General features: G+C 39.7%; 1 protein-coding gene across 1 annotated transcript in view; it reads left to right on the top strand.

Annotated features, from left to right (window-relative positions):
* The window catches only part of DCBLD1 (discoidin, CUB and LCCL domain containing 1), a 63,072-nt gene that overhangs the window by 33,389 nt on the left and 14,174 nt on the right, over positions 1–15,509 (top strand). The window contains exons 3-6 of the mRNA XM_046676024.1: positions 1,575–1,709; positions 3,291–3,342; positions 6,976–7,048; positions 13,448–13,581. Coding sequence (XP_046531980.1) covers positions 1,575–1,709; positions 3,291–3,342; positions 6,976–7,048; positions 13,448–13,581 — 394 coding nt within the window. The remainder of the gene's footprint in view (positions 1–1,574; positions 1,710–3,290; positions 3,343–6,975; positions 7,049–13,447; positions 13,582–15,509) is intronic.

Raw genomic sequence — 15,509 nt, 5'->3', positions numbered from 1 at the left:
TTCGCCATAACTTAGTAATAGGGAACAACAGAGATTTGGGGCATGAGGGTAGGCACACAGCATTTCTCTTTTATTCTATTACATATTCAGAATGTGAGACCTAGACAGGACCAAAGGGAAATCCGGTCCCTTATGTGGGGAGAGGAATGCTTATTAGTTGGGTTCATGATCCTCTGAGTCATTCAGCAGTTTGGTCTCTGTTGGTTTTGGCTAATGTAACCCAGTTTTATGGGCATTGAATTAGAGTGGCCTTTTTCTTCCCTTCTTCCTCTCTTAATCTGATGTTGTCATTGCTGATGCTGTTGACTCTTTCCATACTGTTTTATTTGGGGAGAAGTTGATGAAGAATACCTCTCTTCAAAATTTGCTTGCTAACCCTTTTTTTCATAGAAATTATTATGTCTCGAGTACATGACCATTTACAAACTAAATTTTAATTTGAGTAGTCTTTGGAAGGCCTTTTTTTTTAGCTCCAAATCTAATTTTGTCTATTGAAAGTTCAGTGATCTTCCTATTGCTTTTCAAGCAACTTATTCTAGAAACAATATGTTATACCCTTAACTGCATAATTTATGCTATGGTATTCTAAAAGCCTTTAGAAATTATTCTGCTTTTTTATAAACCTCATTGTACAAATCAAAATAAATTATATGGGTTAACCAGAAGTTACTGTAAGAGAGAGAAATAAATAAACTGCATGGGAATAAGATTTTTACCATGCGTTAGACAGTCTTTTAAGTTTGGAACCTCAGAAAAATGGAATTTGTGAGTTTCTTTGAGCAAATGTAGGAGGCCCCTAGAATATTACTCATGTGATAACACTTTCCTGACTACCTGTCTTAGTCTGTTCAGGCTGTTATAACAAAATACCACAGGCTGGATAGCTTATAAACTACAGACATTTATTTCTCACAGTCTGGAGGCTAGGAAGTCCAAGATCGTGGCGCTGACAGATTCGGTGTAGTCATTGGTGAGAGCCCACTTTCGTAGCCTTCTCGCTGTGTCTTCGCCTGGAGGAAGGAGCAAGCAAGCTCTCTGGGACCTCCTTTATAAAGGCACTAATCTCATTCAGGAGGGCTCCTCTCTCATGTCCTAATAACCTCCCAAAGGCCCCACCTACTAATACCATCACATCGGGCATTAGGATTCCAACATGTGAATTTTGGAGGGACATAAGCATTTAGACTGTACTTTAAGCAAATTTAGGAGGCCCCTAGAATATCACCTTTGTGATAATGTTTTCTTTACTGCCTAATGGTTTTTACCTCTGTTTGTTAGTCTTCTTTTTACAAAAACCAAAACCTATCTCTTGGGTTGTTCACAATGAACTAGTTCCAACCCATTGCTTATCTAGAGTTAGCTACTTCCCCCCTTGGCTTATCTATTGAATTGAGTTCACATTCAGTCACTAAGCATCAGTCTTGGTATTAAGCAAAATTTCAGTTGAGTAAAGATTAGAATCTTACATTAAGTGTTGTCTGGTAAATTTGACCTTTAAGGAAGAAAATGCCATATACTGATTCTTTGTGCTGGTCTAAATTTTAACATGTGCCACAAGTGTGCTTTGTTTTTAGGTCCGTATTGTGGAAGTATGACTGTTCCCAAGGAACTGTTGCTGAACACAAGTGAAGTAACTGTTCGCTTTGAGAGTGGATCCCACATTTCTGGGCGGGGTTTTTTGCTGACCTATGCCAGCAGCGACCATCCAGGTATAGGAGACGAATCATCATAAATCTGTAAACCTTTGTCTGTCGTAGAATTTCTCTTGCTACTCACCGTCTCTGGATAGAATCGTGACCTCACATACAGAATTAAGATGTGAGGGAAGAGAGCAATGTCTTTGTAAGTAGTTAGGTCTGAACTGAATTCTTTTATAGTACACATGAGATTGATCAGCTGACTCATGTGGGAGAGGGTCAATCTCATTTTCCTAGAATCCTGGAATGGCACATCTTTGGGGCTACCCTCCTGACCCTTCTAAGGTCTGGCTATTCTCTGGAGCCCTCCCCCTTCCCTTTTCTTAACTCAAAGGACAAGTCTTTTAACCAGTGACCCCCCCACCCCCATATATACACACCAGTGCACCAGCACAGGAGGCACGTGAGTATCAGAGTGCCCTAACCATCTAGCTGACACATGAGTGGGAGAGAAAGGGAATAGGAACACTGATGAGAGAGGAAAGCATGGCCTCCAGGCCTCTTGTGCTCCAGAGTAATTACCATGCAGCCCACTCCGTGTCTGCCCAGGGGCACAGAGGTGCCCAAAGTTTCTGCTCTTAGTCCCGTCTGGCAGAGATACTCTGGGAAGGGAATGCACCATTCATCTCCCTCTCAGCCAATCAGATCTGACCATTCTCACCAGGCCCCAGCATGGCCAGTGTTCACCATATATTGCTCCCTGAGAACTATTGAATGATTAAGGAAGGAAAGAATTTTTTCAGCAAGTGTGGCATATTTTGGAAACTGTACTAGGTTGGCCTAAATGCATCAAAATCCGTAGTATCTTAGTGTCTCCATTGGTGAGTGTTAGTTCAAAGAGTGTTCTCCTTGGGGCTGGCCTGGTGGCATAGTAGTTAAGTTTGCATGCTCCACTTTGGTGGCCTGGGGTTTGCCAGTTTGGATCCCAGGCACGGACCTATGCACCACTCAACAAGCCATACTGTGGCAGCATCCCACATACAAAATAGAGGGAGATTTCACAGATGTTGGCTCAGCGACAGTCTTCCTTAAGCAAAAAGAGGAAGATTGGCAACAGATGTTAGCTCAGGGCCAATCTTTCTCACCAAAAAAAAGAGTGTACTCCCTGGTCCTCATTGATCAGAGTTGACAGGCTATTTTTGTTCTCAGTAAACACTTGGTTCTGTGGTCACCCAGATGCCATTAGTTAAACTGTTAAGTTAAAATGTTCTTCAGCCTTCTCTATGAACCACATTGGGCTTTTGAAATTGTTTCCCTCCTGCCAAGGGAGGTTATACACATGATCCTTGTAGGTATGTAGTGGATAGTAACTAACCAGTGTTGCTTTTTCTCTTGGAAATAGATTCTGTTATTATTCACTGGATAACCACTGAAAATTATCATTGGTGGTAGAAAAGAGAAATGAAGGGAACTGATTAAATCCTGGGGACAATGTTCTCAGTTTTGATTTATGTTTAAACAGGAGAATTCAGATACTAGATAATGAATAAATGCTTTTTAAAAATTGTCTTTTTTTAAAAAAAAAGTCTTTCAAGCATGAGTGTCCTGACTTCCATTCAGTTTGCTAATTGCAATTATCTTTATTTATGACAGATTTAATAACATGTTTGGAACGAGCTAACCATTACATGAAGACAGAATACAGGTAAATATAGGTGTCCTAGCCATGCTGCAGTCATATATTGCTGAAAATTTTGTTTTCCTTGGCATTAAATCAGATAAAATACCTTATTTGTACTTAATTTTTAAAAAAATCGTCTGTGTTGTAACTAACGAGGAATATTTGAAATGGTTTCTTATACAGCAGAGGTCAACAAACTTTTTCTGTCAAGGGCCAGATAGTAAATATTTTAGGTTTTGTCGGCCATGCAGTCTCTTTGACATTGACTCATACAGTTTCTGTTGCTGCTGTAATGCAAAAGCAGCCAGACTGTATGTAAACAAATGAACGTGGCTGTGTTCTGATAAAACTTTATTTACAAAAATAAGCAAGCAGGCTGAATTTGGCCCATGAGCCACAGTTTGCTGAGCCCTGTGGCCTCCTCCAGTACCAATGAGCCATAAAGGAGTCTAGGGTGCATTTTTCATTGGGCCGGCATTTAGGAGCAACTGTTCTAATTCTTTCACTTTTGGAGGAGGTTCATTTTGTCTTTCCCACAAAAGAGAAACCTCCTGAGAGTAAGAGATGAAATTTCTCATCCTGGCTTTACTTTAACTGGAAAAATTACTTAATCTCTTTGATATACGTTTCCTCGTCTGTGAAGGCAAAGAGTCTACCGCAGGATTTCTCAACCCTGGCGCTACTGAGATTTGGGGTTGGCTATTCTTTGTTGCGAAGAGCTGTTCTGTGCTTTGTTGGATGTCCAGCAGTATCCTTGGCCTCTGCCCGCTGTATGCCAGTTGTGATAACCAAAAATGTCTCCAGACTTTGCCAAATGCCTCCTGGTGGGCAAAATTCACCCCCAGTTGGGAACCACTGGTCTAGAGATCATTGTCAGCAGCAGCACTAACAACTCTCACTCCCTAGAATGCTTTCTCAGGGCCAGGTACAGCTCTCTGGTCTTCGCATGGAAGTGACTCATGTGAATGCTCCAATGTGCCTGCAAGGTAGGTTCTGTTATACCCTGAAACAAAGGCACAGAGCAATTAAGTAACTTGCCCAGGGCTACACACTTAATAAGTATACCCACAGAATCAGGTTCAAGTGTCCATGATCCTAACCATCTCAGACATTCTAATAAATGAGATTATTGTATATGTGGAATCAACTCTAGTGTTAACTACTATTAAGTTCAGTAGAGAAAAAACGAAAATGATCAATAATTAAATGTTGTTCTGTAAAGTTGCCATTCATCCAATGTAGACATGTACAGACATTCTCCGAGATCTCTCTAGCCATATATATATTCCCAGTGGTCATAGGGCCTCTGGGCATCAATGGTCACTCCTATCCTCCTAAAGAAAGGAACATACTCAGGCCTACAGGGCGATGTTATGGTGCCAGATCATCTAAGCTGTAGCCCCGCCGGTCTGTAGTGTTTAGTTAAAGATGAGGTATGATGACCAGCACAGTCTGCAGTCCTTCATCTGTGATTGTAAAATGTAGAAAGCTTTAAAAGTCAGAAGGTTTTTGTAACTCATTTGGTGGCAATACCTGATTAATGTGACCTTAGATTCGTTTGACAGCAAAATTGGACTAAATTAACCAGTCTATTTAGTCTTCATGTATTTGCCTTAATGTGATTATTCATGTGATTCAGAGATATTAATGTTTTTGATTAATATGTGCAGACTTCATTGGGATCTTATATCATATATGTTGTTGGCACTGTTTTACTTTTCTAAAATCCAAAAAATTCTAGATTCTGACATACTTCTGGCTCTAAGGGTTAGGATAAGGAATTGTAAATATGTAGTAGATTCCTCGTTATTTTTATTTCTTGTTTCCTTGATTGTTGCTGCAATGCTGGCCTCCATAATGACAATGGGAAAGAATTATGAAGCATTTATTTGGGTAGTTTTGATAATTAGATGGTGTTACACATCTAATTTGCTAAGTTAGCAGGAGGAAACAGAGGAAATGAAATAAAAGCAACAGCTGTTTCGGATTCAGTTTGGGCTGGTGAATTCTTTTTAAACAAACCAAGTAAATATTACTGCAATGTGGTATATATAGAGAGAAGGGCATGTGGCATTCATCTTCAAAGTTGTCAATGTTCTTAGAATAGTTTGACTTTCCTTTTGCATGTTTTTCATAGACATAGAGCTGTCCCTGAAAATCTATTGATATGTTGACGCTTTAAGGCACTACAGATGAGGAAACTGAATTTAAGGGGGATTATATGCAATATTCAGGGTCGTACAGCTAACTAGATAGTTCCAGTGCCTGCGTCACTCTGCTCTAAGCTTCTTCAACCATACCATATTGCCATGACATGATTCTGGAAGTTTGCTTGAAGAATAACTATTAAGTACATGGAATCCTAATTTTAAAATACACCTTTTAAAGTCAAACTCACAGAAACAGAAAGTAGAAAAGTAGTTGCCAGAGGGTGAGGGGTAGGGGAAATAGGGAGAGGTTGGTAAAAGGGTACAAACTTTCAGCTATAAGATGAATGAGGTCTGAGGATCTAGTGTGTAACGTAATGACTATAGCTGATAGCACTATAATGAAATTTGCTAAGAAAGTAGAAGTTAAATTTTCTCACCAAAAAATATGTATAAATTTATATAAATATGTGTATGTATTTATATAAGTGTATAAGTGTATATAAATACATATTTTGATATGTAAAAATATTTAGGATAATGGATGTGTCAATTAACTAGATGGGCAACATATATCAAATCATCACAATGAACACTTTCAATATCTTACAATTTTACTTGTCGATTATACCTCAGTAAAACTGGAAAATATATATACACCTTTTTTTCTGATTACAAAAGTAATTTATAATGAAGGTAGACCATCACTGTTTGTTATTAGCCATGTGTGGCTATTAAGTACTTAAAATATGGCTAGTCCAAATTGAGATGTGCTGTAAGTATAAAATATACTGCAGATTTTGAATACTGAGTACAAAAAGGAAAAGACTCGAAACATCTCATTGATAATTTTTTCTGTTTATTACTTATGGAAATAATACAATTTGAATATTTTGGATTAAATAGAATATATTATTAATATTAGTTTTTCCTGTTTCTTTTTACTGTTTTAATATAGCTACTAGAACATTTAAATTTACATTTGTGGCTTCCATTACGTTCCTATTGGGTAGTACTAATAGAGTGAATCGAGATATTACAGTTAAGACAGAAAGTGAAAGTTCCTCAAAATTCTATTCTTGGAGAAAATCCAGAGCTGTTCTTCCTTCTTTTTATCCATAGAAAACAAAAGTTGTTATTTTATATATTTTAAACATATCTTTTAATAAAACAAGATAATGCTATATATAGTGTTTAGAAACTTTTGTTTTTTCTTAAAAATATTTCTTGGACATCTTAGAATCAATTAAGGTGCATTAGCTCATTGTTTGATAGAGTTTATAATGAATCCTTATATAAAAGAAATAATTACTATGTAAAACTTGCCTTCAGATTACTACATTTTAGATTAATCTATATTTTCACAAATCAAGTTTCTGATTTGTCGTTAAGCAAGATATTCCCTCCCTCATGTTCTATGGAGGAGGGAAAATAATTTTAAGTATAATTTAATACTTTTTAATTGAAGTGTAATTTAATAAAATATAAATTCTTTATTTTCTTTTTCCAGCAAATTCTGCCCAGCTGGTTGTAGAGACATAGCAGGAGACATTTCTGGGAATGTGGTGGATGGATATAGAGATGTAAGTAATTGAAGGTAAATTTTATGGCAGGAAGGAAATTAAAAAGAGTAAGTGCTTATGGCTCTGCCTAAATGCATTACAAAGTATAGTCAAATAAGATATAAAAAACTCTGTAGCTAGATGCACGATTCTCTCTTTTCTGGGAATAAATAAATGAAATAATAAGTATAAAAATCAAAATTACTCATGCATTCATTCTTATTTTTAGCATTTCCAGTTAAGCTGACTGTAAATGAAACAGTAAACAAAATCCTTTTCAACACCGAAGTATAATTCCATCCCTTTTTTTTAAGAGGTCGTCCTTTTTGTTATAATTTATATTTTTATTTTAATGCTCTAATTGGTTCATGTAATATAGCCAAGGACATGAGCATTCACGTCACAGAATAGTGACGTTGTGTCTGGGGCCAGTGAAGCCATCTGCCCTACTCTTATATGTTATTCCCCTCCCTCCTTGCACCTCAATTTCTTAAGCCTAACAAGACGCTCTGGGTTGTATACATTGTTCGCGGAGAAAAACAAATTCACAAGAAGTCATTTTTCTGAAGTGCATGCCCTGTCTGCAGATACACAATCCTTCATTTCTTACTATTTACGGATTTCTATTCTGGAAATCTGATATCTGATTTTCTAAAGTTTACATTATTACTTAAAATAGTTGGGTTTACAGTTTATGGGAATTGGCTTAAGTTATTAGCAAAGTGAAAATCTGTGTAGTGATGGGACTTAGTTTCTAAGAGTTATTGACATGTGTCTTCCTTAACGGGGAAAACCTACATGTTCTAGGAGATTGATAATTCATCTTTAGCAGGGAGAAAAAAACTTGGCTTTAATTTTTGCTTTTAGTGCAACTTGATTCTGAAAGCAGCAGATTTTGTTATTTTGCTCTGTTTCCTTTTTCATGCATTGTCTTTATTTAGAAGATTGACACAGGATATTCATTTGGCCTATAAATTGTTTGAATTTAAAATGATTTATACTCCCTCAGTTTGAAAATATACTTGGCACAGGCTATCCCTAAATGACTTTAGGAAATGAACTGAGAGAAATAAAAAGTTGAAGTATAGTTTCTCCCCCAGCAATAAAAACTTTTTATTATTTTCCTGTCCCATGCAAGAAACTTAAGAATTATGTACAAGAAGAGAAATAGCATCGTCTCTTCTTACTTTAATTGTTTATCTTGGCTCCTCTTGACAGAGCTGTCTTTTTCAATGTATCAGGTAAATGGTTTCCTGCGTCGTAGATCTGAGTACATGATCTGCAAGTGCGGGCCAACAGGTTTCCTCTTTGACTCACGGACTGGTTTTACGCCGTTTGCTTTTAGAATGATTTTTATCTGGAGGGAAATTTTGTATTTTGAAAACCAATCTCTTCAAAGAAGTCTGATTAGTGCCTTTTTTGTGTATGTCGATATTGCGGGTGTGTTACATATGTATTGTTACATGACAATATTACCACAAACTTAGAGGCTTAGAACAGCCATGTGTTATCTCTCATGTTCTGAGCCTCGGGAGTTTTGGCATGGCTTAGCTAAGTTCTCTGCTTCAAGGTCTCACGAGGGTGCGTCCAAAGTGTCACCTGGGGTGTTGTCTCGTCTGAGGCTCAATTGGGGAAGAATTTGTTTCTAAGCTCACATGATGTTGGCAGCAGTCAGTTAGTCATGGATTGCTGGACTGAGGGCCTCAGTTTTTCCTGGATTTTGGCGGGAGGATGCCCTCAGCTCCTTTCCATGTGGGTCTTCTCCATGTCACTGCTTGCTTCTTCTAAGCTAGCAAGAAAGAGTTGCCTAACAAGGGAGTCTCCTAGCAAGAAACGTTACAGTCTTGCATAACGTTATCATGGGAGTGGCATCCCATCACGTCTGCGTATTCTGTTGTTTAGAAGAAAGCCACAGCTCCTCCCCACACCCAAAGGGATTACACAGCGGGGAATACCAGGAGGCAGATATCAGGAGGCTTATCTTAAAGTCTGTCCTCCATGGTGCCTTCGTGGTTGGAAGTATGTTCAGGTCTAGCAAGTCTTTTCTGGAAGCGTCTTTGCAAAACCAAAGCATATCCTGTACCTCAGGATGACAGGATCTGTAAAACAAGTTACTAGAGAAGCTGTTGAAGGAACGGTGCTCTCTGTCAGGGAAGAAATAATGTTGTCTTAGAGAGCAATAATAGAAAAGGAATGAGTTCATTCTCTGTTGTTCCAAAAGGCAGAAGTAGGATCAGCAGATGAAAGGTGTAGGGAGGCCAGTTTTAGCTGCATTGAAGGACTACTGAAGAGTGCACAGTGGGATAGGATGTCTCTGCAAACAGTGAGCCCCTGGTTACTGGAAGTGTTCAGTGCAGATGTCACAACCATTTGTCAGAGATGGCCTGTGCATGTGTGAGAAGGTGCTGTGGGGTGGAGAAAGGGAGGGTTTGTCAGGAAGTGGAGAACTTTAAAGATCTTTTTGAATTCCTAAGAGTCCATGGTTCTGTCTGCTTGACTAACGTATTAAGGCATCCATATTTGTGTATGCTTACCATGCCAGTTAAGTGGGATGGGCCTCTCTTGAAGATCTGCCTCACCTGGAAACCAGAAATAAAAAACCTCCAGCACCGTTTTTCTCTTGGCATCTTCTCCCAAGCCTGCTGCCTGTACCATCTGCTTTTAAGTGAAAGATATCGCTTAATTAACTCATTTCAGTAATTCTCCATTCCCAAAAAATGTTGAAGAGGTATTGTAAGATAAAAAAAGACAGTACATATAGTGTGCCTCCAGCTTAGGAGGACAAGGGGAGAAACCAGGCCTATTGTACACAACTCCAAAAAGGCAGAGGGAATTACCTTATAACAGTGAAGGATTATCTCTGGGTAATGGCGATATGAGTGATTTTATTTTTTTCATATTTTCCAACATTTCTGTAATGGATATGTATTACTTTTGTAAAGAAAATGTTATCAATATGGTAATTATAAAGACTGTAGCAACATAGAAACAATTCCTAGGTAGAATGAAGAATATAGTTTTATAATTTAACATTTTACCATCATTCCATTAACATTTTAAACATGTGCTTTATTCGGGTCTTATTAAATGCACTCTAAAACATTTACAGTCATGTGTTGCATAACGACTTGTTGGTCAATGACAGATGGCATATACAACAGGGGTCCCATAAGATTAGTACCATATAGTCTAGGTGTACAGTGGGCACTCCCATCTAGGTTTGTGTAAGTACACTCTGTGATCTTCGCACCACGACGGAACCCGCAACAATGCGTTTCTCAGAATGTATCCTTGTCGGTAAGCAATGCCTGGCTGTTCTTTTTTATTAAAATTTCCTTTTAATACTATGTCAGTACTTTTTAGTGCAAGTTGATTTTTCCTAAAAAAGATTTAAGAAAAATGCTCCAATTCTGGCATGATTTGCTAGTTGCTTTGAAAGTTGTTTTGGTCTTACCTCAGCTGATCTGTGTGGCCGCCTTTTGTGGCTTAGTGAACTTTAGAAATGTTTAGTGCCGTCAACCTGTAATTTTGTGAGCCATGCAGGTGTTCTCCTCAGCTGTCTGTTGCATTCCCTTTCCTGAAGAATTACATTTAAATTATTTTGTTTGAGTTTGTTTAAAGCAATTCACTAATTAACATAGGCCAGTGATGTGGCCTTCCTATATTTACATTTCAGTGAAGTTTAGACTTCAAAAATAGCCAGAAAATCAAAGTATAAATTCACTGTTCAAAAGGGGATTTTTTTTTAATTAGGTTCAATGAATGCAAATTTTGTAAACCGATACCAAAAAAGTCCCAACTTAAGTAAACATCAATTTTACTTAAGTTGGTGGGTGGCGAAGTGATTTTTTTTTTAAGGAAATAATCCTGGAAGGGCTGACAATTTTACCATAATAATATGGGAGCCAGATCTGGTGGTTATTCTCTTGGAGTTGTAGCCTATGGCCTGCACTTAATATTATGGAAAAATGTGAGCTGCAATGAAATAAATTCCATAAAAAGTGTATATACCACTGAGTTCCTCAATACTGTGTTCTGTGGGATAGGAGAATATTTGCTGGCTGGTAGGTCCCCTTGCTTGTTGACCTGTGAACTTGTCTTCTGGTAACAAGGAGCCCTGGAACGTGCCGAGTCCAGTGAGAGCTCTCCACAGGGCAGGGCTCCCGGGATGAAGGCCATCCCATTCCCAGACCAATTCCAAGGAAGACAGATGATCCCAGGACCGTAGGAATAGCTGCCCAGCAGACCACTGGACCAATTTGCTTTTCATCCTGGGGCTAAGAGAGAGAGGCAGGCCTGCATGGACCCTGTAATAGGTACACAGACTGCCCTTTACAATCACAAGGTGACAGACTTGTTAGAAAAGAGACTAGACATCATCCAGTCCAGACTTTTCATTGTACAGATGAATTGGGAAGCCGGGTCCAGAGCAATGAAATGACTTAAGCACACCCAGTGGAGGTAGAGGCAGAGCTAGGATGATGAGCTAAATTGCTGAGTTTACATTCTGGACTCTACCATTACAATTGGCTCCTCCATTTTGCACCCCAAGAGTCTAAAACAGGGATGAGAAAGCTTTTTAAGAAAAGAAAGTTCAGGAAAAATAAAAATGCAAGCTGCCTGTTTGGTTTAAAGAGCACATTCTTTTTCTGTTCTAATTTTCTTTTCCTTTTTTTTTTTTTTTGAGGAAGATTAGCCTTGAGCTAACATCCACCACCATTCCTCCCCTTTTTGCTGAGGAAGATTGGCCCTGAGCTAACTTCCGTGCCAATTTTCCTCTATTTTACATGTGGGACCCCTCCCACAGCATGGCTTGATAAGCGGTGCGTAGGTCTGTGCCTGGGATCCGAACCAGGGAACCCCAGGCCGCTGAAGCAGAACTCTTGAACTTAACCACTGTGCCACCAGGCTGGCCCCTAATTTTCTTCTTCCTTTTTCCCCCAAAATAAAGACGGGTAGTATCTGCATCTGTATTTCAGCAGTCTCATATTTCTTCTCTGTCAGGAAATCGCCCCCTTCTTTTGGCTATGATAGTAGTCATTGCAAAACTCACTCACTTTGCCAAATCTAATCTAGTTTGGGAAATGTGAATCTAAATTGAAGATCACGAAACTTCTCAATTTTATTACAGCAACGTTAATTACAAAATATGGATTGTTTCATTGGTCGTCCCAATATTGTAGCTTAAATCTATGAGAATTTTCCTTTGAAAATAAGGTAAATAACATTGTCAGTAACACAAAGACAAACTCCCAAGTCCAGTTATTGAGACACAATTTCAAGAGCTGCTTTTCTCTTTTTGGCATTAACCGTCATGGAGAAGTGGGGCATTGTTTAGAAAATGATGCTTCTCAGCCCCTCAGTCCTGGGCTGGCTGCCTAATTACCCTCCCACCTGTGTACTGTGCTCACGGAGACCTCCGAGCCTGGGCACCCCATGGGAAAGTTCTAGTCCTTTTTCCAGCCCCACTCTCCAATGGGCCAATTCCAATCACAGAGATACTTGCTAATTAGACCTAGTCAGGTGCTCCTGCTTGGTTTGTCACACCAACCTGCAGCCTTGGAGGGCTGAAAGGTGCCAGCTGTTTGACTGTCTCAGAGGAGATTCAGGAAATGAGATGTAGGCTGTGGGCCCTGGGTTGCTCATCATCGCTCTAAGAACTTCATGAAGTTTGCTGTTCCATGTCATGTTCTGTGGCAAACATTACCATTTTGTTTTTGATGTCTTATTAAATGTCTAAATTAATTGTATGTTGAAGCTGTGGTATGAAAGATTCATTTTCTCAAATGATCCTTAGGATTTGTATCTGGGAAACCAAATGTAAGAAACTGATCAGTTATCTATTTCTGCTTAACAAGTCACCCCAAAACTGAGTGACCGAAAGTAACAGCCATTTTATTTGCTGATGAATTTGTAGTCAGCAGTTGGTCGGTTCTTAAGCTCCCCTTGCCTGGAATCACACCTGTGGCTGCAGTCATGTGGTGGGTCATCTGGGGCTGGAGGGTCTGAGGTGGGCTCACTGATGTGTATGGCAGTTGGCTAGGCACGTTATCTGCAGCAGAACAAAGCAAGCTCCATGGCCCAGTGCAGAGTCAGTGTGGGAGGTGACTATACCAGGCATGGCCATGGGAGGTGTTATTCACTGGGGGGCCACCACTACTGTAAATTACCTACTTACCTTCCTAGTGGATAGGTTCCCAAGTTAGGCAGCATAAATATGGACACTGATGTCATTTTGAGATAGTTATACAATAATTTTTTTCTCTCCCCTTCTGCTTCTTATTTAAATGAATCATAGTTTAGCAATGTCATGGGTCAAATAGGGATCCTGACCACAAGTTATAACAAAATGGAAAACTCCCACTGTATTTTAAATGTGTTCTTGAGTAAGCTATGATTGATGATGTTGCTGTGTTTCAGACCTCTTTATTGTGCAAAGCTGCCATCCATGCCGGAATAATTGCAGATGAACTGGGTGGTCAGATCAGCGTGCATCAGCGCAAAGGGCTGAGTCGATATGAAGGAATCCTGGCCAATGGCGTGCTCTCAAGGGAGTAAGTACTTTTCCTTTTGTTTTGAGTGGAAGGTAACCCCGAAGGCATAATTAATCAGCTCACAATTTTGAAAGGACAGCAGGATGTGATACCAAGGGTTTGTCAGTGGAGAAGAATACGCGTGAGTGCCTAGAGCAGCATTTATGGTGTCTATGTGAAGAAAAATGTAGCAATAAAAAAGCTCACGGGTTATGCTGACAAGTAAATTAAAATGGCACAAATGTGGAGTCCCAGGGCAGAGGAGTATTCCTACTCTCAGGTGCTTTAGTGGGAGAGAATAAAACTTATTTAGTTTTTCCAGTTTTAGTAAATTACTGGTTGTCTCCAATATTACCGAAGATACTGAAGGAGCTAGGGGACTGAAATAAACCCAGACAGAACCACGGAGCTCCCCAGAAGATCCCCAGAGGCAATCTCTTAATGATGAATAATGGTTTGGGAAGTGAATAAAACCTGGCTTTTGTTAAGGTTGTTGTTAATTTCTCTGGTATGTGTCCTCTGCTCCTTCAGCTTCATAAGAAAAAACCATGCCAATTGCTTTAAACATTTCAACCTCAGTTTTTAATGCTTTCATGTTTCCTCAGCTTTTGGAGTGGAAAACTAGAACTGTTAGAACTAAATGTAGGCCCGCTTTGTGGCCCAGATGTCCACCATATAAACAGGCAGCTTAGAATGGTTCAGAAGGATGCTCCCCTTGGGTGGACACCTAGTAAGGGAAAAGGGCTCCTCAAACCACTGTGTTTATCTCTTGCTCTCTCCCTCTCTATCTGCCCCGAAATGTCTTCCTCCTATTGTAACTCTGTTCTTTTGGACAAATTGCCACATAGTCTTAGTTCCAAGAATATGGCACAAGACAGAGGCTGTAGGCCTTTCATTTCTTCTACCTCTCACTAGTCTGTGTGTAGATGCCCCTACCCCTGCCATTTTACCCTAGTTCCCTCTTGCAAGCAGACAGAATGTGATCATATGTTACTGTTCCATTCTCACAGTGGGTTGTGGACCGTCTTATCTGGTAAAAAAAAAATTGTATTATGTGGGGTGGAGAGGTTCCCAAGTCAGCTAGCATAAATATAGCGATTCTAATGTCATTTTGAGAAAGTTATACAATAATTTTTTTTCTTTGCTTTTTTTTTAAAGATTTTATTTTTTCCTTTTTCTCCACAAAGCCCCCTAGTACATAGTTGTATATTTTTAGTTGTGGGTCCTTCTAGTTGTGGCATGTGGAATGCCGCCTCAGCGTGGCTTGATGAGCAGTGCTATGTCCGTGCTCAGGATCCGAACCCGTGAAACCCTGGGCTGCTGAAGTGGGGTGCATGAACTTAACCACTCGGCCACAGGACCGGCCCAGATAATTTTTTTTTCTTGAGGAAGATTAGCCCTGAGCTAATATGTGTGCCAGTCTTCTTCTACTTTATATGTGGGTTGGTGCCACAGCGTGGCTGACAAGTGCTATAGATTCATGCTGGGGATCCGAACCCACAAACCCTGCCACCAAAGCGGAACACGCCAAACTTAACCACTATGCCGCGGGGCCAGCCCCGTGATCATTTTTTTCCTTCCCCTTCTACTTTTTATTTAAATGTATTGTAGTTCAGTTTAACGATATTGTGGGTCAAATAAGGATTCTGACCCCAAGTTATAATGTTGTTTTTATAAGAAAATGAATTTTAAGTTCCAAAGAACCAGTTTATGAACTCACAAGTGAACTTTGGGATCTCTGGATTGGGGGTGTTGGTCTAGGCTCATAGGAGAGAGGATTTGGGAACGGTGGCTGAAGTCGGGGGAGAAGTTGGTGGGGTCTCCTTCATGAAGGAGGCGAGCCTTGGTTTTGATGGAAGGCAGGAACAAGGCTTAAGGGGACACCAGTAGAGTCAAGGCAGAGCTCCCACTGGCAATTCCGCGTTTGAGGGGTGCGAGGCTAGGGGTAA

The sequence above is a fragment of the Equus quagga genome, chromosome 11 (assembly GCF_021613505.1).
Source record: "Equus quagga isolate Etosha38 chromosome 11, UCLA_HA_Equagga_1.0, whole genome shotgun sequence".
Taxonomy (NCBI): domain Eukaryota; kingdom Metazoa; phylum Chordata; class Mammalia; order Perissodactyla; family Equidae; genus Equus; species Equus quagga.
The sequence above is the reverse complement of the archived record's forward strand: the minus strand, read 5'-3'. Positions and strand labels throughout refer to the sequence as shown.